Source organism: Podarcis raffonei, chromosome 14 (genome assembly GCF_027172205.1).
Source record: "Podarcis raffonei isolate rPodRaf1 chromosome 14, rPodRaf1.pri, whole genome shotgun sequence".
Lineage (NCBI taxonomy): Eukaryota > Metazoa > Chordata > Lepidosauria > Squamata > Lacertidae > Podarcis > Podarcis raffonei.
In genome coordinates this window covers 53,026,940-53,054,420 of record NC_070615.1, presented here as the reverse complement: position 1 = coordinate 53,054,420, position 27,481 = coordinate 53,026,940, and the positions used below count along the sequence as shown (strand labels likewise).

The 27,481-nt window shown below is 53.8% G+C and overlaps 3 protein-coding genes across 6 annotated transcripts; 1 reads left to right on the top strand and 2 right to left on the bottom strand.

Annotated features, from left to right (window-relative positions):
* Positions 1-226: 226 nt before the first annotated feature.
* MRPL28 (mitochondrial ribosomal protein L28) lies at positions 227-3,448 on the bottom strand. The gene is made up of 5 exons (XM_053364280.1): positions 3,113-3,448; positions 2,716-2,868; positions 2,303-2,437; positions 1,381-1,467; positions 227-876 (listed from the first exon to the last, which is right to left on the bottom strand). The coding sequence occupies exons 1-5, from the start codon at positions 3,404-3,406 to the stop codon at positions 781-783; spliced, it is 765 nt and encodes a 254-aa protein (XP_053220255.1). The 5' UTR covers positions 3,407-3,448; the 3' UTR covers positions 227-780.
* Positions 3,449-3,454: 6 nt separating this feature from the next.
* Positions 3,455-26,767, top strand: LOC128401355 (cytoglobin-1-like). 4 transcript variants are annotated; one of them, XM_053364282.1, is made up of 4 exons: positions 3,455-5,323; positions 22,884-23,000; positions 24,956-25,178; positions 26,519-26,767. In XM_053364282.1, the coding sequence occupies exons 2-4, from the start codon at positions 22,903-22,905 to the stop codon at positions 26,660-26,662; spliced, it is 465 nt and encodes a 154-aa protein (XP_053220257.1). In that variant the 5' UTR covers positions 3,455-5,323; positions 22,884-22,902; the 3' UTR covers positions 26,663-26,767. The 4 variants fall into 4 exon arrangements, with proteins under 4 accessions (XP_053220257.1, XP_053220256.1, XP_053220259.1 ...); XM_053364281.1 differs by lacking the exon at positions 3,455-5,323 and adding an exon at positions 18,224-18,264; XM_053364284.1 differs by lacking the exon at positions 3,455-5,323 and adding an exon at positions 18,293-18,457.
* On the bottom strand, positions 6,119-17,654 carry PGAP6 (post-GPI attachment to proteins 6). The gene is made up of 13 exons (XM_053364279.1): positions 17,425-17,654; positions 11,630-11,807; positions 11,303-11,510; positions 10,926-11,059; positions 10,546-10,805; positions 10,046-10,371; positions 9,853-9,946; positions 9,607-9,730; positions 9,245-9,378; positions 8,687-8,865; positions 8,179-8,325; positions 7,447-7,563; positions 6,119-7,119 (listed from the first exon to the last, which is right to left on the bottom strand). Exons 1-13 carry the CDS (start codon positions 17,534-17,536, stop codon positions 6,823-6,825), a joined length of 2,310 nt encoding a protein of 769 aa, XP_053220254.1. The 5' UTR covers positions 17,537-17,654; the 3' UTR covers positions 6,119-6,822.
* Positions 26,768-27,481: the final 714 nt, after the last annotated feature.

Genomic DNA, 27,481 nt, shown 5'->3' with positions numbered 1-27,481 from the left:
GCAAATGGGATTGTATTCCTTCTACGCATCAAAGCAGCCAGACCATGTCCTGGTAGGCCTTAACTGGGCTTGAGAGACATTCCAGAAAGCAGGGGCACAGGGGCTCAGAGGTCTGCCACACAGCAACAGTCCTCCAAGCTGGGAAGACAGCAAGCCAGTTCCTAACGCTCCAGCTTTTGCCCCTTTGGTTTCTTACTCCAGCTAAAAAGAACAAGTGACTACACCGTTTCAATAATAATTCACAAGCCATTTATTCTTTTCTTTCCTGCTGTGCTTTGGATCTTAATTAAGGTTACAGGATGTGGCTTGTTCCTCAAGAGAGGTCAGTCGACGGCTTTTGCATTCTGCTGCAAATGTTGCTGTCTGGCCCTGAAGGTCTCCGAGGACTCCAAGGCGGGATGCATTCTAGGGTGCTCCAAAGCCTGGTGGCAAAAGGCTCTCATGGCGACCAGCCTCAAAGTTGGGGATCACAGACCACATGGTGGCTGCAGATGCAAAGGCTGAGCAGCGACATGCAGGAGAAGCTGGGAAGCCATGAACTGAAAGCCTCCTCCTTTTCTTTACGGCAAAAGCATCCTGAATGGAACGTGAGGAAGTAGCTCAAGGCAGCTAGTCCCCTCCCTCCCAAGTCCAGGGGGCAGAGCAGCCTTTACATGACAAGTATCAGACAGCGAGCACATACTTAACCATTCTGGATCCAGCTCTCTCAGGGGAAAAGTTCCATCCCTTGGTCTGTTTAACATAAGCCCAAAGAGAAGTTCACAGTGCTTGATTCTCCTGTTAGACCTTCGGCACTTCAGCCGATTCAGAAAGTTTCTGTGCTTCAAGCTGCTGCACCAGTTCTTCTGCATAGACTTTGAACAAGGGAACAGGGTCCTGAGAGAAAGATTGGGGGCAGGAAGGAAGACACAATGAGGAAGAGAACTGATTGCACAAAGGCTAGGTTTGCACGTTAAAACAAAGCCATGGTCAATGTCAACCACAGGTTATAACCCAAGAACAAACCCTGATTTACTAACGTGACGCCTCTGGGCTGGGCTCGGACAATCCAAGTAACACACGTCTTAGTGTTATGTGTGAGCCAATCCAAAGCATCACAGAAGCCCTCAAGAGAAATCAACAGCATTTTGGATACAAGTGATTACAGGAGCCAGTCTAGCATCTGCAGAGTCCGACTAAGATGCCTCCCACCCCTCCATAACTAAGCAAAGGGAGCATATTCCATGTAGTCCCATAGACAGCAAACCTTAGCAATGGAATATATTGCAGCTTGGCATAAAAGCAAAAAGCACAGTTATTTTACACAGCTTTGAGGGTCATAGGTGGATGTTCCAGAGACAATACTTTACTGGGATTGGGCCACAAAGAGTGAAAACACACCTTCTTCTCCAGGAGTCGCTGCTTTTCCACAGCTTCTTCCAAACTCAGCCCAACCCATTCTGCCTCTTCCTCTGGGATCACAAACTCCTGCATGCAAAGGTAACACGCGTTAGCTCTCAGCACAGAGACTCACTGAGAAGCAGCAAAGACAGCAAGATTGAAAACTACCTTGTACCATGTCAGACCACTAGCCCACCATATTGTTCACTGACTGGCAGCTTTTCAGGGGTTCCCAACCCTATCCTGCTGCTAACAGGGCATACAAAGCAAATGTGGGCTCTATCATCCTTGTCACTACAGCCTTTCCCAAGATGCCACTGGATTCTGCGTTACCTGGGGTGGAAAGCAGTAACAGCAGCCATTATATCTGTAGGCATATCAACGACAGTTATACTGGCCTTTCTCTGCCCTCTAACTATGCAACTTCCACCAGTGCCATGTGTCCCTCTAGCCAAGTTCTAGGAAGTGGGAAATACAGAGCACAGCTGTGACTCTTAGCCCTTACGCATTGGCGCAAGCACAGAAAAGCTTTCATAACCAATCTACAGCCCTTAGTGTTGCTACAAGAATGATTGGTGTTCACAGCAATTGCAGATTATGATGGATGCTGGCTCAAAAGCAAAAAATTAGCTGCCACAATCACCCAACCAATGCGGGCATCTTGGGGTGGGGAAATAATATTTACTATTATGTATTTAAAGCATTCTGCAGGCATTACCCTATTTGTAACCCTTAAAGCAACACTGCAAGATCTGAACTAGGGATTCCTGATTTGTAGGTCTGCCTCTTCACCCGCTACAATAGCTCCCTGGACCAAACTGAACTGAGAGGGAACTGAAATGATCCTACAGCATTCCCACAGGACTGCCACCGGACCACTTATGGGCCCCTCCAGACCCTCGAAGAAAAAGACGACACCCACCTTGTATTTGTCGTAAATAGCCTCCCTCTTTGCTGGGTCATCTGGATGGAGGGAAGGGTCCCGGCGGGCAAGTCGTAAAAGCATTGTGCGTTTCAGGTCCATGCCCAGTTTAGAACACAGCTCAGCTTTTGGGGTCTGTGAGGTCAGAGAAAGATGCAACGGCTTGTCACCAGTTTCCACCGATATGTTCAGGGCAAAGAGGGGCTTTCAATGGCAAGCAGACTACAGTCCTTATGACTTCTGTCAAATGGTTCAGGGAAGGACCTCCATCACTCAAAGGAGAGCTCTGGGACGTGGCCCACAAATTCTGCTTCACACCACACCGTTCAAGGCCATCATGAAGTATTCATCTGATAGCTGTCATATTGGCTTTCCCACGCTTGCAGACAGAACAGCGCTCACCACAAACCTACCTTTAAGATGTAATAATCAAAGCCGTAGACAGCGTCAATCTGGTCCATCGTCCGCATGGTGACTGTAATCGTCAGCTTCTTATCCAGGATCTCACTGTAGAGATCTCGATAGAAGAGCTGCGGCTTCCAGATCTTCTTCACCCTGGCGGCAAGCTGAGGACACAAGGAAGAGCAGATGCAGCCAAGATACTGGCGGCTGGGAGGGGAAAGCTCAGACCAAACGGGAGGCCCCGCTGCCCGGCGGGTCCACCTCGCGGGGCGTCGCTTCCACGGACCGGCAGCAGCGGCTCCCCGGGTCCTGGAGCCAGGCGCCTCCTCCTCCGCGCGAGGCCTGCGCCCCCCGGCCTTCCCCCGAGCCGGGACCCGCCCGCCCAGCCCCCTCGGCCCGGCAGCGCACCTTGTCTCCCCGGGCGTAGCGCCAGCCGCGCACCAGGCCCTCTCCGCCCCACAGGCCCTGCTGGCTCTCGGGAGGGAAGTAGACGGGCACGGGCACGTCCTGCACGCGCTCCCGCTCGCCGGTCCTGCGGTTCCGCACGTGCTGGACGCCTCGGGGCCTCCAGTGGACGGCGAGGGGCGGCGCCGCGGCCTCCTCCTGAAGCGCGCGGAGGTAGTGGGCCGGCAGGCGCGCGTAGATGCCTTGCTGCAGCTTCAGCGCGTCCCACAGCCGCGGGGGGATCTTGTGCAGAGGCATCCCGCCGCCGGAAGAACCGAGAGGGCGACGCCTAGGCCTCCGTCTGCGCCCGCCGAGCCACGGCGCAGGCTCCTTCAGCCAAAGCGAGGGCAAAGGTCAAGAGGCGGCCTCGCGCAGGCGCAGGGCACCGCCGACCCGGAAGCAAAGCGCGGCCGCCAGACGGGGAGGGAAGAAGGCCGTCCTTCCTCTTTGTTTCTCATTGGAGCAGAGCGCCGCTGAGGGCGTGGCCTAAGGGAAGCTACAGCGCCGCGGTTCCGAGAGTCCCGCCCCTACGCCGTTACCATGGCAGCGGGCCTGCGAGGATCCGAGGGGCTTCGCTCCACAAGGCCGCGCGCGGGAGTCGGCGGCGTCCGGGCTTCCTCGTCGCTGCGCCGCGCCCCGCTTCCCCCGGGGGCTCGAGGCGGGAGCGGGAGCTGCGCTTCTCCCCCCCCCCCCGCCCTCTCCACCTCGTCCTCGCACAACAACCCCGCGAGGCGGGCCGAGAGTGACTAGCTTTGGTTTCGTCATCAGCTCGTTTTAAATGACTGAAGCGGGAAAGGGGGTCACAAACCCTCTTATCATTCTGGTGTATTAATCTATGGTTATTATTAAATTTATGTGCTGCGTCAGGAAAATTGGGCATCACATGGCAGGACAGATATGCTCTCCCAAGCCCACATTCCCAGCATGTTCCCACTCCTGTCTCAGCAACATCTACCTGTCTTGGTCACGTCCGCAGAATGGAAGACGGCAGGATCCCCAAGGACGTGCTCTGCCAGGAGCTGGCTTCAGGCACCAGGCCAACGCTGCGTTACAAAGATGTCTGCAAATGGGACATGAAGGCTGGCAATATCAACGCTGCCGTGTGGGCATTCCTTGCAGGCAACCACAGTAAAAAGGGTGAAGGACCCCTGGGTGGTTAAGTCCAGTCAAAGGTGACTATGGGGTTGCAGCGCTCATCTCACTTTTCAGGCCGAGGGAGCCAGCGTTTGTCTACGGACAGCTTTCCGGGTCATGTGGCCACCATGACCAAACCACTTCTGGTACAATGGAGGACTGTGATGAGTGTCAGAGCACACAGAAACACCGTTTAGCTTCCTGCCGCAGTGGTACCTATTTATCTACTTGCACTGGTGTGCTTTCAAACTGCTAGGTTGGCAGAAGCTGGGACAGAACAACGGGAGCTCACCCCCAGATTCAAACCACCGACCTTCCGATTGGGAGCCCAAGCGGCTCAGTGGTTTAGACCACAGCACCACCTGCTCCCTACTACAACCACAGTGCCTGGAGACAGTCAGTCAGATTGTGCATCCATAGTAGTGACCAGAGGAGGAATGACCGCTGAGAGGAGCACAGAGAGAAGAAACACCGTGGTGCAGCACAACCAGATGTCTTCATCTGCCCCTGCTGCAATAAAACATGTCCCTCCTGTATCAGTCTCTACAGCCGCAGCAGGCACTGCAACCTTCCAAGAGTTTCCCTTCACCCCCAAGGGCGCATTCCTCCATTGTCCTCAGAGACAGAGGGACCCAACCAACCATACGCTGCCCTTCATCAAAAGACCACAGGACAGGTTACAGCCTAAAACACAAAATGCATAATATAATAATGGGAAAAGGGAAAAACAACCCCCCCCACACACACACCTTAGAAAGCCATAAATTGTCAAATGTCTGGCTGAAGAACATTTTCACCTGGTGCCTAAATATATGTAATAAAAGGTGCCATGCGAGGCTCCCCAAGGAGAGCATCCTAAAGCAGGCAGGCCCTGCAGAAAAGGCCCCGTTATCGTGTTGCCACCCTCCGGACCTCCTGTGAAGTGAGGGGCACACACAGAAGGGAAGCAAGAAGCCCCCTCATCTCCAAGCAAACTTTGTGTGGCTGGCCAGCGATCCCCCCACCCAGCAGAAGGCACCTTTTCCAAGGTCCAAGGTGGCGGTAAGAGTCCCAAAATGGAGGCTGCCCAGTCTGCTGTGGGGCAGGGTGGGGGGTGCCTCCTGCTTCTGCTCAAAGGGTTGTCAGACACACTCCCTGCACTTCTAATTAGATTGCTAGAAATAAGCACCAAAGGCACAGTGTGCATAACTTTTAATTGAACGAAATGACAGCTTAAATCAATTTAAACAGCTTCAAAATGGCAAAGTATAACATAAAGTTAACAAGGTACTAACAGAACTTTCTGAACTGCAGTTGCTGAAGTTCTTCCTGAGGTAATCAATGAAATAACCATTTACCCATTTAAGATTAGTGTCCCTTCCATGCCCTGCAGTGACTGAGGGGAAGAAAAAAAAATAAACACCCCAAATTAAGGACCTTAAAACAGGAGTGTGTGTTATTGCGCTAAAAGAACTCTCTGGAGTCCCTGGCTCTTCCACCTGTGTCTGTATTTGCAAAAGGTTTTGTCATGGTCTTATTCTGGCCCAGCAGTGCCAGCTGCGAGAGCCAGAAGACAGGTGAGCAAACAGTGCTGGGCTCTTGCCTGTCCATGAGGACTAAGAGCTCTGGGACTGCAGAGAGCTCAGTCATTTGGCTGAGGGCTTTTACATTCATTGTGGCTCCCCCAAAACGGGGAATAGCCCCAAAGTGGTGGAGAGAAAGATGCAAGAACAGGATCTCCCTGCTTGCACCCAAGTCCAAAGCCCACCAGCAGTTGAAGAATCTTGAACAACCTGGCTGGTGGATGCACACCGCTGAATGGCAACAGTGCCACGAGGTTTTCATTCAGCAGTATCACGTGACAGAGCTCGCTTGGCACCCACAGGCAGAGGAACAGAACTGGGCTGCTCCAGCTCAGCTTTTTAGTTCAGGACACAGAAACTTGGCACCTCCCTGAGCAATACATGGTTTCTCCAACCACGGCCAGCAAGGACGCCTCTCCTCCCCGCCCAGCCCAGGTGTGTCCCTTGCACTCTTATCATTCACACACCCCTCCTGGGTTTGAGCAGCCCTGTTTCTTCTTCCCACATTAACAGGAGTGAGGGTGCCAAGAGCTGCACACCAGCCTCCTGTCTTGTGATCGTCCACCACACTACAAGCCCCACAAGGAACACTTGACTCTAGTTGTCACTCCACCCCCACTCCCAGGATTGCAGAACTGCCTGGTTCCCAGTTCCCAGCCACGCAGATTCAATAAAAGCAGGCTGTGGCAATGCACCGGAAGGCTCCAGAAAGCCCTGCTGTTTCCACTGGAGAAGAGACCTGCTTCATGAGTGGGTGACCTCTCAGGTTCGGGTGAAGACTAGTGAGCCGTCTGTCTTATGGACCCTCGCAGCTCCCTGTTCTTCACCCGGCCAGCATGATGGTCTCTCCTGCAGGATGGATGGCCTTCTCCCTGCACGCCCAAGTGGCCCCAGAAAGCGGCTGGCAAGCCGACCCAGAAGCGTAGAGGGAGGCACTTGGGGCCAGAGCCTCACAAGAGTCCGCCCCCTCTCAGTCTGTCACGTCACCGCGTAGAGCTCCTCGCGGTCGTTCTTGCAAATCTGGTAGCGGCAGAGCAGCTTGCGGGACCAGTCCCACGGATTCTGGAGCTTGTCTCCAGGTGGGAGGAGGAAGGCCACGCTGGAGGCCACCAGGATGTGCCAGATGCTGTGCGTGTAGAAGTAGTTCTCTTTGGTCTGAATGAAGGCATACACCATAATGGCCACCACAGCCAGGGTGATCCCAGGGCAGAGGAAGAAAGCCCAGCGCTTCCAGGAGGGCGGGTAGCAGTCGCGCCGGGTCACGCCACGGTGAACCTGCAGGAGGAAGGCGGGGGTTACGGGCCATCCCAGGTGGGGCAGAGGGCAGCCACAGAGGGTCTCTAGATGTGGGCTCTGCCCATCCACCGAGACCAGATGCACCCACCCACCCCAAGGCTCTGGGAGAAGTCAGCTGGGTCTTTCTTCAGCTGGCTGCACTCCAAAAGCGCATGATGGGTGATGAAGTTAAGGGCGGGGGAAGCCTACACCTTAAAGGTAAAATACCTGCTGCAGGTTCTGCCCAGCCCACTGCTAAGAGCTGCAACCTGAGCCAGGAGATGCTCAAGTCTTGATCCGTAAGGGGTGAGAGCAGGAGCCACCTACCCAAGCTGCAATCATGATGAGGAGGGCAACGAGGCAGGGCCCCATCATGTTCCAAACCCCTCGGCGGTCCAGCTGCAGTGACATGGCGATGAACAGGGTCCCCAGCACACAGAGGACCTGCAAGGGAGGAGAGGAGAAGTCAGAGCTGCCCTTGGAACCTCCTTGGGAGTCTGTGGCTGGGGGATGAGGAAGGCAGCCCGGGCCACTCCAGCTCACCTTCTGGCATCACTTCAAGATGCCAAGGGCAAAGACAGGAGCTCCCAGCCACTAAACCCTGATGCGATTGTTCATTTCTGAACTCTGCATTCTGCCTTTTGGCCAAATGGGGCCTCATGCAGCCCCTGCCGCCTTTGGGACATGTGGCCATACTGCTGGCATCTTTAACCTTTTCTAACGCCCGGTGACACCCTTGCTTTTCAGTGAGAAACTGCAGTGGAGGCTCAGGAAGACTGGAAGCCTGCCTGTCCACTTCTCTGGCCCAACTCTGGCTCTCAGTCCACCTGGCAACACCAGGATGGGAAACCCGCAAGATACACAGGGCAAATGCACAGCGTTCATTTTCTTGCATCCGTTTTGTTTATTATTCAGAGTCTCCTGCCCCAGGGGAAGTCTTGCTGGCGACATTCAAGGTGTGAGCTCAGGACTGGGCCTGCCCCGGCTTTAGAGGGACTCGCTGCAAACAACAGCCCCCTCCCATGCAGTACCCCGCTTGCTGGCTTGCCCCCAACATACATATTTCAAGGTCTTCTCCAGTCGAGCCATGCACAGGACGGTCACCCAGATGGAGACCACAGAGCCAAAGAAGTCGCAGAACTGCAGCGTGTCGTAATCCATGATGCACATCACTGCAATGCCGGGCTGGTCACAGGCATGGTAGAACTGCAGCCACAGAGGGGAGAGAAGGTGCCAGTCAGAAGGCACCACTCCCACTGTGCAGCTCTTTGCCACCTGAGCCCAAAGTCTGGAGGTGCCAGGGCCCCACTGGGCACAGAACCACAACAGCAGCCTGAGGATGCCACAGGGCAGTGCAAGGGGCACTGAACCAGGATCAAGGAGCCCTCTGCTTTTCCCCAGCCGCCCCACTACCAGAAAGAGGCAGGCAGAGAAAGTGGATGGTTGGGCTGGCTTGCCTGCCTGCCGTGCCCCCCAGAGAAGGGCCTGCTTGGGCCTTGCCCCCCCCCAACGGGTGGCTGGGATCCCGTTCAGCACCCATCCCGCTGAGGGGGAAGCCTGGACCTACGGTGGAGAAGAACATGTTGAAGGCGTAAACGGAGGCTTCCACCAGGTGGTAGTGGTAAAGCGCAACAGCGATTGCCGGCAGGAAGAAGAGGTTGCTGAGCGTCAGCAGGAGCGTGGCCAGGATCTGCGTGCCGACGGGCTGGGCCTTGGTGTCTTCCGTGCAGCTCCAGCCACTCCAGCCTGCCAGGGGAGGAAGGGGAGGCAGGGTTACCTGTTGAGAGCATCACATCAAAAGAACAAAGCCCATCGCGCCAACGCAGCCTCTGCCAGGTGGGAAGTGGAGTGCCCATCCTTAAGGCTGCCACCTTGCACAGCATCCCCCAGAGCCCCCAGGATGGGCCCCCTCCAGCTAGGCTCACTCTCTAAGGGGCTGACCGGTGTGCAGGATACCACACCGTGGCCTTTTTACTCTGGGCTTGGGGCATGTGAGGCATAAGGAGAACAGGTGCTGCTTATGGCTAGCCCTGCCCAGGGAAGGAAGCCAAAGGGGAGGAAAGGAGGGTAGAGGAGGGACAGGCCCTGGTGGCCTCGGCCCCAGGCATTCCAGAGTAGCTCTTACCCGCTTTGCAGCTGCACCCGGCATAAGGGTAACTGCGGCCCAGGAGGCTGCACTGCCCATACGTCCCGCAGTTATCGAAGCAGGGGCTGAGCAAGGTCACAACGGACACCTGGGCTTTGGCTTTGTCACATTCCCTGCAGAGAGAGAGAGACAGAGCCCATGTGCCACCAAGGACACTGAGCCCTCCTGGCACCAACAGGCAAAGGCAGAGAGGCCCAAGGCAAGGTGAGGACCAGGTGGCAGAAACCCCTGCCTGAGAGGTGCTCAGGAACCCTGGCCCCAGAGGCCTTGCTGCCACCGCTACTGCAGCAAAGGCCCAGCCCTGGCCGTACGGCTGGCAGCACCAGAGTGACAGGACTCACCCCACACCCTCCGGGCAGAGGAGCTGCAGGGACAGGAACCAGTTGGCCGTTTCTGGGTACGGGATGATGAGTGTAGTGTCTGGAGAAGAGGTGGATACGTTCAGCAGATAGCCTTGGGAGAAAGCTGTGGGGCAGGGAAGAGAGACAGGCCTTACGTTAGTGCCCACACTCCATCAGCAACCAGCACCCAGCCTGCCAGTTTCAGTACCCTCCCAGGGCTCGGGTGCAACAAGCAGAGAACCATACCTGTGTGGCAACCCCTCGTGGCATTCACAGAGAGCACGGGGGAGCTGGCACTCAAGCAGGCCCACACCGAGGCATTCCCAAGGCTCCAGTCGGTCTGCAAGGACAAAGCAGGAAAGAGACTCAGTTGGCGCCTCTCCCCTAGCAGTCCGGCTTCAGTGCCCCAAGAGGGGCAATGCCAGGTCAACCATCTTACCTGGTTAAGGGCCAGATTCAGCACCAGGGTCCCCCCGCTGTCCATGCCCGAGTTCAGGTTGAAGAGGAGCAAAGCCGGGGGCTCGGCCTGCACAGGCACACCAACGTCTCCAAGGACACGAAAATGCAGAGACACCACGTCCAGGTCTTCGCGAATGACAGGCTGGTTGCGCAGGCAGCGGCTGCTTTGGCCAAGGGGGTTGTGCGCTGCCCCGGCTCCCGTGAGCAGGGTGGCGTTGGGGCTTCCTCCCGGCAAAGGTGCCTCCTGGCTCCGGTTCAGGCTGTGATAGAAGCTGAGGAAGGAGCTGGCCCTGTCAGGCTTGCACACTGCAAAGGACACGGCGCAAGGTCAGCGAGGGCCTCAGGACGAGAAGGCTGCAGGGCAGGGCAACCCACCCCCTGACCCACAGCTAGGCATCCGCAGCAGAGACTCAGGAACTGGCAAGCTGACACAGCTTGGCACCCTGCCCTTGCCCCTCCCCTCTCGCAGCTGGCACACACCTGTGAAGGAGGCCTTCAGCTGAAAGGAGACACTGGTCCCAGGCCCGCTGAGGCTTTCCACCGTGATGGGCAGCCACTTCTCCCACGGCGGTGAAGCAAGGACGCCGCTGCAGTCCCCGGAGCAGTTGAGCACCTTCTGGGAGTGCAAAGGCAGCGTGGCAGAGCCCAGTGTGACACGGAGGGCGCAGGGGCTTGAAGTGTTCACCTTGCAGCCGCCCAGCTCAAAGTGCAGCGCAGCACTGTAGCCGGGGACAAAGATCCTGCAGGGGGGAAGAGAGGGAGGAGCAGCTGACTCCCGCTGGCCAGCACATGGCAGGCCTTGGTGCCCAGGGAGATGGGGGGCACTCACTGGGCCCACCCTCTCGCCTGTTTTAACTTACTTGGCATGAAGGGGCCTGGTGGGCTGGGCAATGGTCTGCTGCGCAGGAGTGTCGGGCTCAAGAATCAGTGAGTCGATGACGCGCAGCACAAACATGTCCGGCTGGAAGCTGTAGGTGCATGGCGTTGAGATGCCCTGCAGAGAGGGAGGAGGGACGCATCACTGCCAGCCTCCTGGACCACCATGGCAGGCAGGAAGAGGCTGCACCTGGCACAAGAGGACATTCAGGGGCCTCCACCTGCAGCCCTGGACACAGCAGAAGATCCTCCAGAAACTGCCAGGTTGGGCGCAGCCAAGTCCCAATGCACCAGCTGCAGGATCCTCCCCTGTCCCCCCCTCCCACCACAGACTCCAGCCAAGGAGGCGGCCTGCTCTCACCTTCACCTCAATCTTCCCTGCGGCCTTGGGCAGGTGGGCCACCATGAACCAGTCGCCTGCGGCAGGTCCTGTGACGTTGACGAAGGTGGTGTTCTGCACCAGAGTGGCCAGAGTCGTGGTCAGATTGTAGGCGAGGCGGACGCTTGTGTTGACCGGGAACTGCGTGCCCAGGGGGTTGATGACAGGAGGGGCACCGTGGCGGAAGTGGCTGGAAGGCAGCAGGAGACACGTGGGTCAGCGGGGCAGAAGGAGGGGAGACGGCCACCCTCTTTCCAGGAGGAAGCCGGCAGGCTGAGCTCCCAGGGAGAAGGGGGGGTAGGTACGCACACGGTGACGTTTGTGCTGCCGCAGTCGGGACCCCTTCCCTGGGACGCCTGAAGGAGCCAGCGCAGCTGGACGGTATCCTCTGGCACGCGGAAGCGGAAGAGCCGGGCGTTGGCATACCAGCTGTAGAAGGAGAGCTTCTGGGCACCCTGGACGAAATACTCCGCCACAAAGGACCGGTCTGCGGGGGGAGTAGGGGGCAGGGCGTCAGGAAATGTGCAAGGGAAAGAATTCAGGTCCAGCCACCCTTGGGCAGGTGGTGCTTCTCACCACAGGGGGATCAGCAGCCAGCCCCCCCTCCAAATCTCTGCCAAGTGCAGCAGCATGAAGGGGCGGGCAGTGCCCCCCCAATGCCTCTGGCTTCCCACAAGGAGCTCCCAGGGGGCTTGTCCAGAGCCACAGGAGCCTCTTTGGCCTCCTGCTCAATGTTTGCCATCTTGCCATCTTGCCAAAGGTTGCAGGCAGCTTTACCTGCAGCAATTGCATGTTGATTGCCCTCTTAAAAGACAAAGTCCAGCAACTGGAGGAACGTGTAGCTACGCTCCAAAGAATTAGAGAGCTGGAGCTCTTCTTGGAAGCAACAGAGCACACTGTCTCCACCAAGAAGGAGCTGGGGACTCCCCTGAGAAGAAGGCTAGTTCACCAACACAGGAGCCAGATATATGGAGAAACGTGACTCAAAGAAGTAGGAGGCCCAGGGTTCGCTCTGATTGTTTAGAAATACACAATCGCTTTGAGGTCCTCTCCCCTAGCATGGAAGACGAAGAGCAGACTCCATTTGAGGATCTCTCCCTCATTACAGTCGATCAGGTATATGAAGACGAGCAGCAAAGTCATCCCTCAGGGAATGTGCAGGCGACCTTGGAACGGACAGCTCACGGAAGAACCCCGACCAGACCTAAGAGGAGGCGTGTAGTGGTGATAGGGGATTCCCTACTGAGGGGAACAGAAGCAGTGATCTGTGGGCCTGACAAGATGTCTCGGGAAGTGTGCTGTCTCCCTGGGGCTAAGATCCAAGATGTAACTGAACGACTGCAAGGAATCATAAAACCCACTGACAAATACCCCTTCCTCTTGGTTCATGTGGGAACCAATGACACTGTAAGCAATAGCCTCCAGAAGATCAAAAGAGATTACGAGGCTCTGGGCAGGAAATTGAAGCAATTAAATGCACAAATTGTCATCTCATCTGTCCTCCCAGTTGAACGATGTGGCCCAGGGAGAGAGGGAAAAATAGTAGAAGTGAACAACTGGCTTCGCAAATGGTGTAAACAGGAACGGTTTGGATTCTTAGATCACGGACTGCAGTTTCTTGAAGATGGACTTTTGGCAAGCGATGGGCTGCACCTCACAACGGTTGGGAGGAATGTTTTTGCAAAAAATCTCAGAAACCTCATCAGGAGGGCTTTAAACTGACTAATGTGGGGGAGGGAGACAGTGCTCCTGAAGGTAGGAGTCTATCAATTGATGAAGATGATCATCCAAATGTCATAGACCAAATGGAGCAAACAGCACGCAGACCTAGTGGTGGGAGGAAAAAATCCTTAAATAAGAGACACGGGGGAATGATTAATGGACTTCAATGTCTGTACACTAATGCGCAAAGCATGGGAAATAAACAAGATGAGCTTGAGCTCTTGGTACAGCAAACTAAATATGACATTATAGGAATCACTGAAACCTGGTGGGATAAGACCCACGATTGGAATGTAATAATGGAGGGATACAATCTATTTCAGAGAAACAGACCAGACAAGAAAGGAGGAGGAGTGGCGTTATATGTCAGGGATGTGTATACCTGTGAAGAGATCCAAGATTTAGAACCTCAAAGCCAAAGTGAGAGCATTTGGGTCAAAATTAAGGGAGAGAAGAATAACAGTGACCTCATTGTGGGAGTTTACTATAGATCCCCAAGCCAAACGGAGGACATAGATGATGCCTTCCTGGAACAGATGGCCAAGCATGCAAAAGGAAGGGAGATAGTAGTAATGGGGGACTTCAATTACCCGGATATTTGTTGGATGTCAAACTCAGCCAAGAGCATAAGGTCAAACAGATTCCTCACTGGCCTTGCAGACAACTTCATTGTCCAGAAAGTGGGAGAAGCAACAAGAGGAACAGCCATTTTAGATCTGGTCCTAACCAAGGTTGATGACCTGGTTAGTGGGGTAGAAGTGGAAGGATCATTAGGTGCGAGTGATCATGCTCTTCTGAAGTTTACTATACAGCGGAAAGGAGCAGCCAAGCATACTAGGACTCAATTTCTCGACTTTAAGAAAGCCGACTTCATAAAACTTAGGGAAGTGCTGGGTGAGATCCCATGGACAGTAATACTTAAAGGAAAGGGAGTTCATGATGGCTGGGAGTTTGTTAAGAGGGAGATAGTAAAAGCACAACTTCAGGCAATACCAATGAGACGGAAACATGGAAGGTGCCTAAAGAAGCCAGGGTGGCTATCTAAAGAACTTTTAACTGAGTTAAGATTAAAAAAGGATGTGTACAAAAAATGGAAAAGGGGGGAAACCACCAAAGAGGAATTCAAACAAATAGCCAGCACGTGTAGACACAAAGTCAGAAAAGCTAAAGCACAGAATGAACTCAGGCTTGCTAGAGAGGTTAAAAGCAACAAAAAAGGCTTTTATGGGTATGTTCGTAGCAAAAGGAAGAACAAAGAAACAGTGGGGTCACTCAGAGGAGAAGATGGTGAAATGCAAACAGGGGACACAGAAAGGGCTGAACTCCTCAATGCCTTCTTTGCCTCAGTCTTCTCCGATAAAGAAAACAATGCCCGACCTGAAGAATTTGGAGCAAATGATTCAGCAGAGGAAACACAGCTCAGAATAACTAAGGAGATAGTACAAGAATACTTGGCTAGTCTAGATGTATTCAAGTCTCCAGGGCCAGATGAACTGCATCCAAGAGTATTAAAAGAACTGGCAGATGTGATTTCAGAACCACTGGCAGTCATCTTTGAGAATTCCTGGAGAACAGGCGAAGTCCCGGCAGACTGGAGGAGGGCAAATGTTGTCCCTATTTTCAAAAAGGGGAAAAGAGAGGACCCAAATAATTACCGCCCAGTCAGTCTGACATCAATACCAGGGAAGATTCTGGAGCAGATCATTAAGCAAACAGTCTGTGAGCACCTAGAAAGGAATGCTGTGATCACCAATAGTCAGCATGGATTTCTGAAAAATAAGTCATGTCAGACTAACCTGATCTCGTTTTTTGACAGAATTACAAGCCTGGTAGATGAAGGGAACGCAGTGGATGTAGCTTACCTTGATTTCAGCAAGGCATTTGACAAGGTGCCCCATGATATTCTTGTAAAGAAGCTGGTAAAATGCGGTCTTGACTATGCTACCACTCAGTGGATTTGTAACTGGCTGACTGACCGAACCCAAAGGGTACTCATCAATGGTTCCTCTTCATCCTGGAGAAGAGTGACTAGTGGGGTGCCACAGGGTTCTGTCTTGGGCCCGGTCTTATTCAACATCTTTATCAATGACTTGGATGATGGACTCAGGGGCATCCTGATCAAATTTGCAGATGACACCAAACTGGGAGGGGTGGCTAACACCCCAGAGGACAGGATCACACTTCAAAACGACCTTGACAGATTAGAGAACTGGGCCAAAACAAACAAGATGAATTTTAACAGGGAGAAATGTAAAGTATTGCACTTGGGCAAAAAAAATAAAATGAGAGGCACAAATACAAGATGGGTGACACCTGGCTTGAGAGCAGAACATGTGAAAAGGATCTAGGAGTCTTGTTGACCACAAACTTGACATGAGCCAACAGTGTGACGCGGCAGCTAAAAAAGCCAATGCAATTCTGGGCTGCATCAATAGGAGTATAGCATCTAGATCAAGGGAAGTAATAGTGCCACTGTATTCTGCTCTGGTCAGACCTCACCTGGAGTACTGTGTCCAGTTCTGGGCACCACAGTTCAAGAAGGACACTGACAAACTGGAACGTGTCCAGAGGAGGGCAACCAAAATGGTCAAAGGCCTGGAAACGATGCCTTATGAGGAACGGCTAAGGGAGCTGGGCATGTTTAGCCTGGAGAAGAGGAGGTTAAGGGGTGATATGATAGCCATGTTCAAATATATAAAAGGATGTCACATAGAGGAGGGAGAAAGGTTATTTTCTGCTGCTCCAGAGAAGCGGACACGGAGCAATGGATCCAAACTACAAGAAAGAAGATTCCACCTAAACATTAGGAAGAACTTCCTGACAGTAAGAGCTGTTCGACAGTGGAATTTGCTGCCAAGGAGTGTGGTGGAGTCTCCTTCTTTGGAGGTCTTTAAGCAGAGGCTTGACAACCATATGTCAGGAGTGCTCTGATGGTGTTTCCTGCTTGGCAGGGGGTTGGACTCGATGGCCCTTGTGGTCTCTTCCAACTCTATGATTCTATGATTCTAAGCTAGGCTGCTGCCTGCCCCTTCCCACTGAAGACCAGGAAGGTCTTGCCCAGCCTTGCTGTGCAGCAAGGTCAAGGGGAGGTCAGGAGAGGAGGAGGTCATGGGGAGGCAGCTCTGCCAAGCGAGAGCTGTGGACTTTGGCACACAGCCTGCCACAAGGACTGGCATTTCCTGAAAGGGCTGAGCCGGCAAGCCCAGGGGATTGGCCTGTGGGGACCAGGGTTCCAGGCACCTGCCTGTTTGCTGAGCGCACAGCGCAGTGGCTGACAAACAAAGGTGCAATGGGCAGGGATGGGGAAGGGGCAGGATGTGCCATGCCAACCCCCTGCACCCCAAGCTCAGCACAGAGGCAGCCAGGATCTCAGCCCCTCACACAACAAGATCAAGTCTAAGATGGGCAAGAAGTGGAGGTTCAGCTGACCGACCCTAAAAGGAAAGGAATCCGCTGGGGGGGGTGTTTGCTGGTTCTCACAGGGGCGCGGAGGGGGCGCCCCCAAGGCAGAGGAAGCAGTGGGCGCTGAGTCAAGGCGCACACGTGAGAGAATGCGGACAAGCCGGCTGGCCGCCGGGCGGGAGGGAGGGAGCCTGCCTGACCGGTCCAGCCACCCGACGCTCATCCGGCGAGGAGAGAGACCCCCTCCGCCGCTTTTCCACGCGCACAAGTGATGCTCAACCAACGTCCCGCCCCGCCGCCCGCGCCATTCGCTGGAAAGGCAAAGGCTGCCCGGCGGGTAACTGGGAACCGAGCGTTGCGCCATCGGCCTCCGCGGGCGAAGCAAGGACTCCGTGACCCGGGCGCCGCCCCAGCCTGGCAGCGGCGCTTTTCCATCGCGGCACCGCCCCCCGCCCCAAGCCAGAACCGGACGAACCTTCCGTTTCCCCAAGTGGGAGACGAAAACACGGCGGCCCCCCAGGCAAACCGAGGAACGGGGGCTGGACGGGAGGGGGCCCTTTTGCCAAATGACTGCTGGGGACCCCACAAGCGCCTTCTCTCTGGCTCCGGGGCTAAAAGGGGCCGGGGTTCAAAGCAAACGCTGGAAGACTGAAGACGGGGCGGCCCGCGGGCCTCTCCCCGAGGTCACTCAAGGCCACCTGCGCCCGGGCTGAACGGGACCTCCGTCCCGCCTGCTTGCGCCCCTCCTCGGGCTCAAACTCGAGCGCGCATCCAAAGGTGGGGGGGCGGCCCCTGTAGAAAGTGGGAAGCCCTCTCTCTTCAGTGCTGTCGGGTCAGCAAGAGGGAAACGGTCCACACACACACCCGGGCAGAAGGTCCTCTAGGCGTGCGCAGAGTGCCACTCCGCCCCGCTCCTCCGCAGTGCGGCTCCGGGAAGTCGGTCGCCGCCGGGCAGTGGCGCTGCCTCGTCCGTTACTTACCGTCGGTACCTCCGCCGTTGCTGCTCCGCGCCTCCTTGGCGGGCGGCGGCGGCGAGGGGTCGGCGGGGGCCAGGAGCACCAGCAGCGCCAGCACCAGCGGGCCGGGCGCCATGGCAGCCGCGGCGGCCCCCGGGGCCAGAGAAAGCCGGCAGCAGCAGCAGGAGGCGCGCCTCAGCCCGGAGCGCCTTCCTCCTCGCCCTCCTGCGTCGCCATCGTCCGCGGAGGCCCCGGGCCGGCCCTGGCGGGGCGCTGACGTCACGGGGACACCCGAGGGGGAGGGAGGGAGGCGGTTGCGGGCGCGCGCCTCGGCCGCTGCTGCTGGCTGCGCCCCGCCCTCCTCCCGGACACGGGCACGAGCCACCGGCCGCCGCCGCCGAGCCTGGCACCGCTGCACCGCCCGGGGAGCTCCGCGGCTAGGGAGCTCCGCAGAGGCCGCCGCCGCTTCCCTCCTGGCGCCTGCCGGGACCGAGGGATGCGCGGCGCCCCCGGCCCTCCTCTCCGCCCCGGGCCCCCAGCCGAGGGGCCCATCCCCGGGGCCTCGCCGGGAAGCCGGCGCGCGTGCGCCTCTTGCGCGGAGCCCCCTGGCGCGCGGCGTCGCCGTGGCCCTTTGGGGGGCTGCCCCGCGACAGCGGGTCCTAAGGGGCCTCCCCCGGCTCGCCCCCGACGGGAGCCCCGGGGGGCTTTGCACCCCACCCCCCATGGCGAGCGGCAGCGTCTCCCCTGCGCGCCTCGCGAAGCGCCCCCCAACCGCCCCCCGCGGCCGTTGCCGGTCGAAAGTTCGGTGGTGGGCGAGCGAGGCATGGCTTCCCCCGGGCGCTCCGGATCCAGGGCGCCCCCCGAGTGAGTGGGGTAGGGGCGGGAGCCGGGCCGGGCCCCGGAAGGGAGGGAGCCGAACAGGTGGACTGCGCCCGAGCAGGGAGGCTCCACTGAGACGCCTGCCTGGCGCTGCGGAGAGCGCTTCTCCGTGGATTTGACTCATCGCCTTTTAAGCCAAGGGAGCCCGTGCAGATAGATCTCACCAATGGCACACTGTGTAAAGAAGTAGTAGTAGTAGTAGTAGTAGTAGTAGTAGTAGTAGTAGTAATAATAATAATAATAATAATAATAATAATAATGTAGTATTTTTACCCCGCCCATCTAGCTGGGTTTCCCCCACCACTCTGGGCAGCTTCCAGCAAAAGATTAAAAATACATCAAAACATCAGTCATTAAAAACTTCCCTAAACAGGGAAGAACTTCCCTAAAGAAGAACTTGCCTCTCTTCTGAATTTGCTGCTAATCAGTTTTATTGAGTAGCCCCAAGTTCTTATTTATTACAGAAGAGAGGGGGGAACATGTCCATGTCACTTGCCTTTCTTCTAAACAGACTCTAAAGTTGCCAACTGGGTGCCATTTTCTACCCAAACAATACATAACAGTAACAGAAGTACAGCAATGGAATGGAAATGGAAAATCGTCCGTAACATAATTGTAATCTATGAAAGCACCATTATCAAACCAGCAACTAAAAAATAAGCTAAACATCATAAATGCAGCATAAGTCATGTGATTAACAGATCACCAAGTAGACATTTATAATCTATGAAGCAATATTAACAAGTTGGCAACTAAAAAATAAGCTAAACCCTACGAATGTACTATTTTTTTAATCCATGGCATCTCCCACCCACCCTGTGACTCATAACCTTTTGTGCTATTCATTAAAATCCACGTGGGTAACAAGCATCATACAAGAGGACCCTGATCTAACAGAAATACCTGCAGCAGGTATACTTTATTAGTAAGTCAAGCCCATGACGAGTGATGTTCAAGGCAGTTGCCAACAATAGCACAAACGCAGCAAGCTACTTTTCCCTCTCAAGGCGTTGGGCCAGGTCTCACTCAGATAATTTGCCCCCACCTCACGGAACAACCCTTTACCTGAAGGTTTTTTCTCTCAAAATTCTAACCCAGATTATCCTGTGGGGGACCGTTGTGAGGGGATAACTAGTAAGTTGGAGTCTCAGGTGGGTTTTCTTTAAATAAACAATAAAGATTTATTTAATTAATTTTATAATGAATGATTTTAGAATGTTGTTTATGCTGTACTTTTGTACTGTTTTATTGTTGTTAGCCGCCCTGAGCCCGGCTTCGGCTGGGGAGGGCGGGATATAAATAAAAAAAATTATTATTATTATTATTATTATTATTATTATTGGTAAGATCGTATATAACACAAGTGCAAAAAACTTAGGTTATTCAGGAATACAATGCTATTTTACTTTAACTCGTCCTCAGTTGTTTTTGGTTGCATTATAAGTTGGTTCCGTTATAACAGGCATGGCCAAACTCGGCCCTCCAGATGTTTTGGGACTACAACTCCCATCATCCCTAGCTAACAGGACCAGTGGTCAGGGATGATGGGAATTGTAGCCCCAAACCTTCTGGGGGGCTGTCTGGCCATGCCTGCTTTATAAGGTGATACTTCCTTTCAGTTACCCACCCCCTTGAACAATCCAGCTCCCAAGTACTTTAAGTAATAGACCCAAGGGCTCTCTCCTTTCACTGGGTTTGAGAATTTCTTCTTTTCCTTAGAAGATTCTCTCCCCTCTGGACTGGATTGAGTCCCAAGGAGGCTGTTCCTTTCCAGGTCCTACTTCTCCTGGCTCAACCTCTGCCTCCCAGTAAAATCCTGGTCTATTCCTCCTACAGGACACCACACACACTCCTTCACAATACGCTCAGAGAGGAAGTTCTTTTTTTCTTTTTCTTTCTCCCTTTCCCTCTTTTTATCTCCACCTGCCTCCCTACCTGTCTCCCTACCTCTCCACCCTCAATTCCAATCACACCTCCCTGTCTCTCTTCAGATCCTCTCCTTTTAAACTCTCCCTCCTGGAACCACAGCCAGTCAGAGGCTGCTGTTTGTGAACCATTTGCTGGCAAGGAAAGAAAGAAAAAAGAAACGCTTGTTGAACCAACCTGTCCGGCAAAACCAAATTTTTCGTCACACCCGCTCCCCACCCCTGGCTTCTGTGACTGTAGCAGTGGTTCCTGTTCAGCTGTCTCAGCCTGATGGCAATCAAATTGTTCTCTTTCCTTTTATTTTTTAGGTAACCAGAACTGTATGCACTACATCATGGGTAGGCAAACTAAGGCCCGGGGGCCGGATCCAGCCCAGTCGCCTTCTAAATCTGGCCTCGGATGGTCCGGGAACCAGTGTGTTTTTACACAAGTAGAATGTGTGCTTTTCTTTAAAATGCATCTCTGGGTTATTTGTGGGGCACAGGAATCTGTTCATTTTTTAAAAAAAATGCAGTCCAGCCCCCCACAAGGTCTGAGGGACAGTGGACTGGCCTCCTGCTGAAAAAGTTTGCTGACCACTGCACTACATCCTGGAAAGTGGAATAAAAAGAACTTGATCTTGGCCGTGCCATAGATGAGTACAATACAGCTCATAACACAATTTTAAGTTTTCACAATGCCCTCTTAAGTGCCATGAATCTGGAAGCACAAATATAAGGCCATCATAGTTCAGCCTCCTGTTCTCACAGTGGCCGACCAGATGTCTCAACAGGGAAGTCCGGCAGCAGGACCCGAGTGCAAAACTGCTCTCGCCAACAATGAATTCAGAGACAAATGAGCTCCAGTTCTGGAAGTAGAACATAATGGCCACTAGCTGCAATGGCGATCTTCCATTAATTTCCCCATCCCTCTTTTAAAGCTGTCCAAGCTGCTGGCCATTAATACATCTTGTGGGAGCAAATTCTACAGAGCAACCGTGCAGATTGTGTGTGTGTGAGTTCTTTTTAAAAGTCCCCACTTTTTAACTAATTTGTATTATTTCAACATATAATAATGTCATATAGATAAATCATTAAATATCTCAGCCCAACCCTGAAGCTGGGGTTTAGACAGCACATGCAGAATAACAACCAAATAGCATAGTAAGTTCTTATCAAAACAAATTCTGTTTGTATGGCAGGCAAAAAAACTGTTTAAGGTAACCAAAAAGTTTTGTAATGTGAAGGGAGTTTATATTTAGCCAGGTGCATAATAAAGCTGAGCCAATCAGCCGCAAGAGAATCTTCCTGCCTCGAGCCGTGTGGCAATTTTATTTTATTGCTTTATACGCCCACAAGTTCAGTTCGCCGTACTTAGTTGAACCAATTTGTCAGAGAAACGTCCATGAAGTTCTTCCCGTATCTTGTTCTTATGAGCCTGGCTGCTCGAAAAAGATTTACTAGAGGGTTAAGCTGTAAGTTAATATTCCCTCCTGTAAAAAGATTGCGGAGAGCCAGCTCCAGACATTTAGAGGCATTTGTCTGGTAGTTGCTTTTATAGTGGTACCTCGGGTTAAGTACCTAATTCATTCCGGAGGTCCGTTCTTAACCTGAAACTGTTCTTAACCTGAAGCACCACTTTAGCTAATGGGGCCTCCTGCTGCCGCCGCGCCACCGGAGCACGATTTCTGTTCTCATCCTGAAGCAAAGTTCTTAACCCGAGGTACTATTTCTGGGTTAGCGGAGTCTGTAACCTGAAGCGTATGTAACCTGAAGCGTATGTAATCCGAGGTACCACTGTATTTGGACAAATGCTTCCTCCCAGAACTGAGCCACTTTCCCGCACATCCACCACATGGTTTGGTTAGAACCGGAGAGACTCCAGCAGTTTAGCCATAGAATTAGAATTGAAAGGTACAGCTCTTACTGTCAGGTCTTCCTGATGTTGAGTCAGAATCTCCTTCCTTGTAACTCGAAGCCATGGGTTCAAGTCCTGCCCTCCAGAGCAGGAGAAAACAAGCTTGCTTCCTCTTCCATGTGACAGGTCTTCAGATACTTGAAGATGTCTCTAATATCTCCTCTTGGTCTCCTCCAGGCGAGTAGGAGGAGCGAGTAAGGGCTAGCTGTATAGGTGTGCAAGGCCATTTTCTTGTTGAGGCCAAGGCTGATTTAAAAGGAAATTCCCTTCTGCACATTGAGGTCCACACCTCTTTGTTGATAGTCATCTGCCAATCAGCTTCCCACATCTGCCTTAAGCCATCTGCTGTACCTATATCCACTAGGATTAGCATACTTTAGAGTCTGGACTCCCGACCCTGTTCTGCCTTCGTAGCCAATCCCAACAATAATTCAAAAGGAGTCGGAGCTCTCAGTGACTGTGCCTTGATGTAGGTTTGGCGTATCAGTAATATTTCTACTGCTCTGCACAAACTCTGGATGAAAGTAGGATGGGAAAAGCGGGAGAATCTTAGGCACACAATCCCGCTGCCCTCCTTGTGGTAAAGGTCCTCCATCAGCACCACCAAGGCCCACCTGGAATTGCAGAGGGAACCAGGGCCTCTCTCCCCCTCAGGGTCCCAGGGGCTGCTGCTGGCTGGCCTCCAAGCCCAGGCTCTCAGGCAGAAAGGTCCATTTTGGTCTGTGGGTGAATCCAAGGTCCTGAGGCCCAGCTCACCTGCCTCCTCCTTCTCCCCTCCCCAGGCTGCCCATTCTGGAGCCCATGGTGCCTCTGACAGAGCTACAGCAGATGCACATTCAAACTTGCTGGCTAAAAGCTTTTGAGGACGCGGAAGCGAATGGCAGGCTCATTATCATCAGGTCTGGTGCTGCGGTCTGTTGGCCTGGGGCGATTTCTCCCAGCCTGGCCTTTCTCTTTTTCATATGTATATAGATATATCCTTTATTAAATTTGCTTATTAGTACTGTTATTTCCATTCATTACTCAAAAAACATTAACATACATCAGGCATCCCCAAACTCAGCCCCCCAGATGTTTTGGGACTACAATTCCCATCATCCCTGACCACTGGTCCTGTTAGCTAGGGATGATGGGAGTTGTAGTCCCAAAACAGCTGGAGGGCCAAGTTTCGGGTGCCTGACATACATAAAGAAAAATAATAATCAACATCAAGTAACACTTCTACATTCATACTTCAAAAATGACTTCCCTCCACCTCCCGGCGGGCCCTTAATTCTTTTTAGCTCATTTCTGTTACATGACGTACATTATCTGTCTGTTATCTAATTTGCAAAAGTTAACCAAGGCATGTTAAGGATTTTGTTTGGGAACAATGTTTTTTCCCCTAAATATACTCTGAAACACTCCCATTCAGTTTTGAACTTTTGGTTTGTTTGGTTGCCGATTGTCTCTGTCATCTTTTCTAGTTCTAAGTGTTCACATCATTTGATTTGCCGTTCTTCCTTCATTGGAATTTTATCTCCCTTCCAGTTTTTGGCATTCAATATTCTTGCTGCTGTCGTTGCGTGTAAGAAAACCCTCCTCTTGTCAACTGGAATATCAGTTGTCAGAATGCCTGGAGGAAAGGCTTCCGGTTTTTTCACAAATGTTTGTTTAAAGATTTTTTTTAGTTCCTCATATACAATATCCCAAAAGTTCTTAGTTTTTTCACAGCCCCACCACGTTGTTCCCTCCCCCTGTTTGCACCTCCAGCCTACATATATTTGAATTTGTTCTGTATACCAGCCTGGCCTTTTTCATACCTCTTTCACAGTCCATGCAGAAGGCAATGGGCCTCAACCCGCTGTGGCCCTTTGCTTCACTCCCTCACCAATTTAGGAGACCTGAGCACCTCCTGGAGCCAGATCAGAATGGCTTTCAGAAAGAGTTAGGAGATGGAGGGCACCATCCTCTCCTCCTCCTCCTCCTCTCCCACTCGCTCAGGGTCCTTTGGGTGTTACTTGGGTGTACATCAGAGACAAAAAGAGACAGAAGGCAGGGGAAGTCACGGGTGCCGTTGTCTCCCAGGAGCAGAGAAAGTGACAGGAGGCAGTTTCTCCACCTCTGTTCAGGGAGGAGCCCATACTAGCAGCTGTGGGGAGGGCTGAGAGGCCTCTTTGATGCTGGGCTCCTCTTCAGAAACCTGGAATATGCAGGCTGGCTGGGGAAGGGCGGCTTCCAGGTGAGCAGCTCTTGGAGGGAAGCAGGAGACCATTGTTGGGGGAGCCAGGGGAGGTCTGGGGGTCCCGCGGGGACAGAATTTCTGCTGTAGAAGATATGCTTCAGCTCCCCAGGCCTCTTCTGCTTTCTGGAGGTCCCAGATGGGTGTGTGGTTGAAAGCCATCAACAAATTCCTTTCTGGAATTAAGTGGCGGAGGAACAGGGGCAAGACAAGCAAGATCAGACTTCTGTGAATGCTATTTTGTCAAGGTTTGGAAGCAGAGATTTCTGTGGTCGAGGGGCCTCTTGACCAGTGAAATAAACATGCCACTGGGCATCACTGCCACCCACCAGACAGAGTTACTCAACTCTGGAGTGAGTGCACCATCTGTGCAAACCAAATCCACAGGGGATCAAGTGGGGCAGTCAGGGAGGGAGCAGCCGGCAGCAGACCCTTCCAAGAACAGAGCTCCTGAGCAAAGCAGACTCTGCAGACCTGGAGGCCATGTTGTCCTCCTCAGCCAGCCCAGAGAAGGGGGGGTAAGAAGGGGGTCCAATGCTGCTCCCCACACAGCCTTTTGCAGCGATACTCAAAAGGGTCAGTACAAAATCCGAGCTCTGCACTCAAAGCGAACCTTTGCTGTTCCGCATGCAGGTTCTTCACAGACTACCCTGACAGCAAGCAGTACTTCAAGAACATCCCAACGGAAGGCGACCTGCTGAGGGACCCTGAGGTGGGCTCCCACGGCCGGAAGGTCATGGTGGCTCTCAACCAGCTGGTTGAAAACCTGGACAACCGGAAGCAGGGCTGCCGGCTGCTGGAGCGCCTGGTGGATAACCACAAGAACGTCCACCAAGTGCCGTCAGGGATGTTCCAGGTATGGGGGGGCGAGCAAGCAGGGAGGACACAGGAGCCACTGGGCTGGCAGCTTGCCCTGGGAGCAGCTGGGATCCTTCCAACAGGAGTGGGGGATAGGGGTTGTGGGAATGTTGAGGAAAGTAGGAGAGGGTGTATTGATTAAACATTATCCCTCCTCGCTCACTAGTGAGCAAGCACATTCCCTTGCGCATTGCCAAGTTGATGGATTCGTTAGAATCATTTAAGTTATGCAAGCCAGTTGGGATTGTTGCTGGTAAGTTTCCCCTTTTATTTCCCGCTTAAAATAATAATAACAACACAACAGTCTTGTTTAAAAGTAAGGGTAAAGTTTACTTACATTCAGTTCACCGTAGAATTCTGAAGGCAGGCTCTATCTTTCGGCTACAGTTACCTTTGTAGAGAAAAGAAGTCTGAGCTGGGCCTCAGACTTTCCACCTTGTGGCTTCGTTCCTCTGTAAGGATGAGCCATGTGCTGCTGGCTAAGAGCCATCAGAGAGCCAAAGAGGAAGATGCCTGCATGGCTAGCCCTTTTGTAGGGTCTGCTAAGGTCACGCCCATCTGCCTGGTCACACACAGGGGGAGTAGGCTCCAGAGCAGGTATGACAGGAAGTCCCCCCGGTCCGGAGCCACATTCCCCTGTGTGTCCACCATTCTAGGCAACAGGAAATGTTGCACTTGACTGCATCATTGATGAGACATCCCACAGGGGGGAACCTGGGTCTGATCCTGGCATCCCCAGCAGGCCACCTCCTGCCACTCTCCTGGCATTGCCTTGAGGTCAGGGGGCCACATCAGTGGGGCTCACTGCAGAGCCTGTCTGGCTCAGGGGAGCTCTGAAGCCAAGCCAAGCAGGTCTCACTGAAGGCACCAGGGGGCTCCAGACAGGACCTTCCAGGCCAGGAACTCCCTGGCGCAGCCACCCCAGCTGACTGGAGCTGCCAGCCAGCTTCCCCTGCAAGGAGGCCCCATGAAAGCGTGCAAGCATCCCTTTGCCACCATGTTCTTCCCTGGCCACACCTGCCGGCACAGGTGGCATCAGGTGTGGGGCAGGTGGGCACGGCATGGGGGGAAATAGCTCAGGGACCAGACAGGGAGCCCAGCTGGGCTTCCTCAGCACTGCCCTTTGCCACAAGAGCAGCCACAGGCTTCCTCCGCTGCCCTTTCCCCCCTTCAGGCTTAATGCCTCTCCTGGGGCTGTCTCCCGCAGGCTGAGCCAGGCAGGGAATCTATGGGGCGCTCAAGCAGGGGCTTTTGGAAAGGGAGCCTAGTGGTTAGAGCCTTGGGGGTCACTGGGAATGCATCCCAAGCTACCCGCTGAATGGTGCCCTCCTTGCCCAGCTTCTGTTTCAGACCATTCTCTGCGTCTTCCAAGAACTCCTGGCAGATGAGTTCACCAACGACATGAAGCTCTCTTGGGAAAAGTTCTTTGACGCCGTCTTTGCAGAAGTAGAAGCCGCCTACAGTCGCCCCCTTCCGCCCTAGAGAAAGGAGGGGCATCTCCCGGGTACCCTGCTCCCCGCTCTCTTCCCCCCTCCCCTTCTTACATTTGTATTGATGGAATAAAGAGGGCAGCATTTACTTTCTGGACCTCTGTCCTGGGTGCCTGGTCAATTCTGTGGTGCCACGGGTTCCTTGCAGGATTGGGGCCACTTCTCCATAGGTGCAGAAGCGTGCCTAATGCCATAGCAAGGGGTCAAGCAAGGGAGCAGGGATGTAGCTCAGGGGTTGAGCACCTGCCTTGCGTGCAGAAGGAATCGCCAGGCGCTGCTGGCAGAGAGAGCCCCTGCATGGCAACCTGGAGATACATAGGTCCATCAAGGCAGTAATGAGCCAGTCTGGCCTGTGCCCTGGCAGGCTCCCATCTTCCTTTGGGACTCCATGGGCCAAGGCAAAAGTCAGAAGAAGCTGGCAGGATGGGAAGAGTCCAGGAAGATCCCCTGCAGAAGCAGGCGAGAGAAGGCAGGATGGTGGGAGACGACTGGCTGGTGGCATCCCAGGGCAGCTTTGGCATGAAAGGGTGAGGCGGCCCAGGCCTGAGCTCTGCCGTGAGCACTTGGGTGGCTGCCCACATGCCTGCCAGTCAGCAGCCACAGCTCTGCAACAGAGAAGCTGCTTGGCATGAAGAAATTCCCAGCTTCCTTCCCCACGTAGGCCTTTCTCCACACCAGGCAGCTTCCCAGCTGCGGTCTTTCCCTTGGACTGGTCTGGGGCAGGAGAGCAGGCAAGCGCCATTCCTTCCCATTGCCCTTCTGCAGCTCAGAGCAGCCTTCTCTGAACAATCTCCGGAGCCCCACAACTCAC

Excerpts from the sequence above, each read along its gene's own strand:
- MRPL28 (XM_053364280.1), bottom strand. The coding sequence starts at position 3,406 with ATGCCTCTGCACAAGATCCCCCCGCGGCTGTGGGACGCGCTGAAGCTG. Across the intron at positions 2,869-3,112 it reads GCTACGCCCGGGGAGACAAG|CTTGCCGCCAGGGTGAAGAA; the intron begins GTGCGCTGCCGG and ends TTGTGTCCTCAG. Across the intron at positions 1,468-2,302 it reads CTATTTACGACAAATACAAG|GAGTTTGTGATCCCAGAGGA; the intron begins GTGGGTGTCGTC and ends CTTTGCATGCAG.
- PGAP6 (XM_053364279.1), bottom strand. The coding sequence starts at position 17,536 with ATGGCGCCCGGCCCGCTGGTGCTGGCGCTGCTGGTGCTCCTGGCCCCC. Across the intron at positions 10,806-10,925 it reads ACCAGGCCCCTTCATGCCAA|GATCTTTGTCCCCGGCTACA; the intron begins GTAAGTTAAAAC and ends TCCCCCCTGCAG. Across the intron at positions 7,120-7,446 it reads TCATCATGATTGCAGCTTGG|GTTCACCGTGGCGTGACCCG; the intron begins GTAGGTGGCTCC and ends TTCCTCCTGCAG.
- LOC128401355 (XM_053364281.1), top strand. The coding sequence starts at position 18,224 with ATGGCTTCCCCCGGGCGCTCCGGATCCAGGGCGCCCCCCGA. Across the intron at positions 23,001-24,955 it reads GGCAGGCTCATTATCATCAG|GTTCTTCACAGACTACCCTG; the intron begins GTCTGGTGCTGC and ends TTCCGCATGCAG. Across the intron at positions 25,179-26,518 it reads TGCCGTCAGGGATGTTCCAG|CTTCTGTTTCAGACCATTCT; the intron begins GTATGGGGGGGC and ends CTCCTTGCCCAG.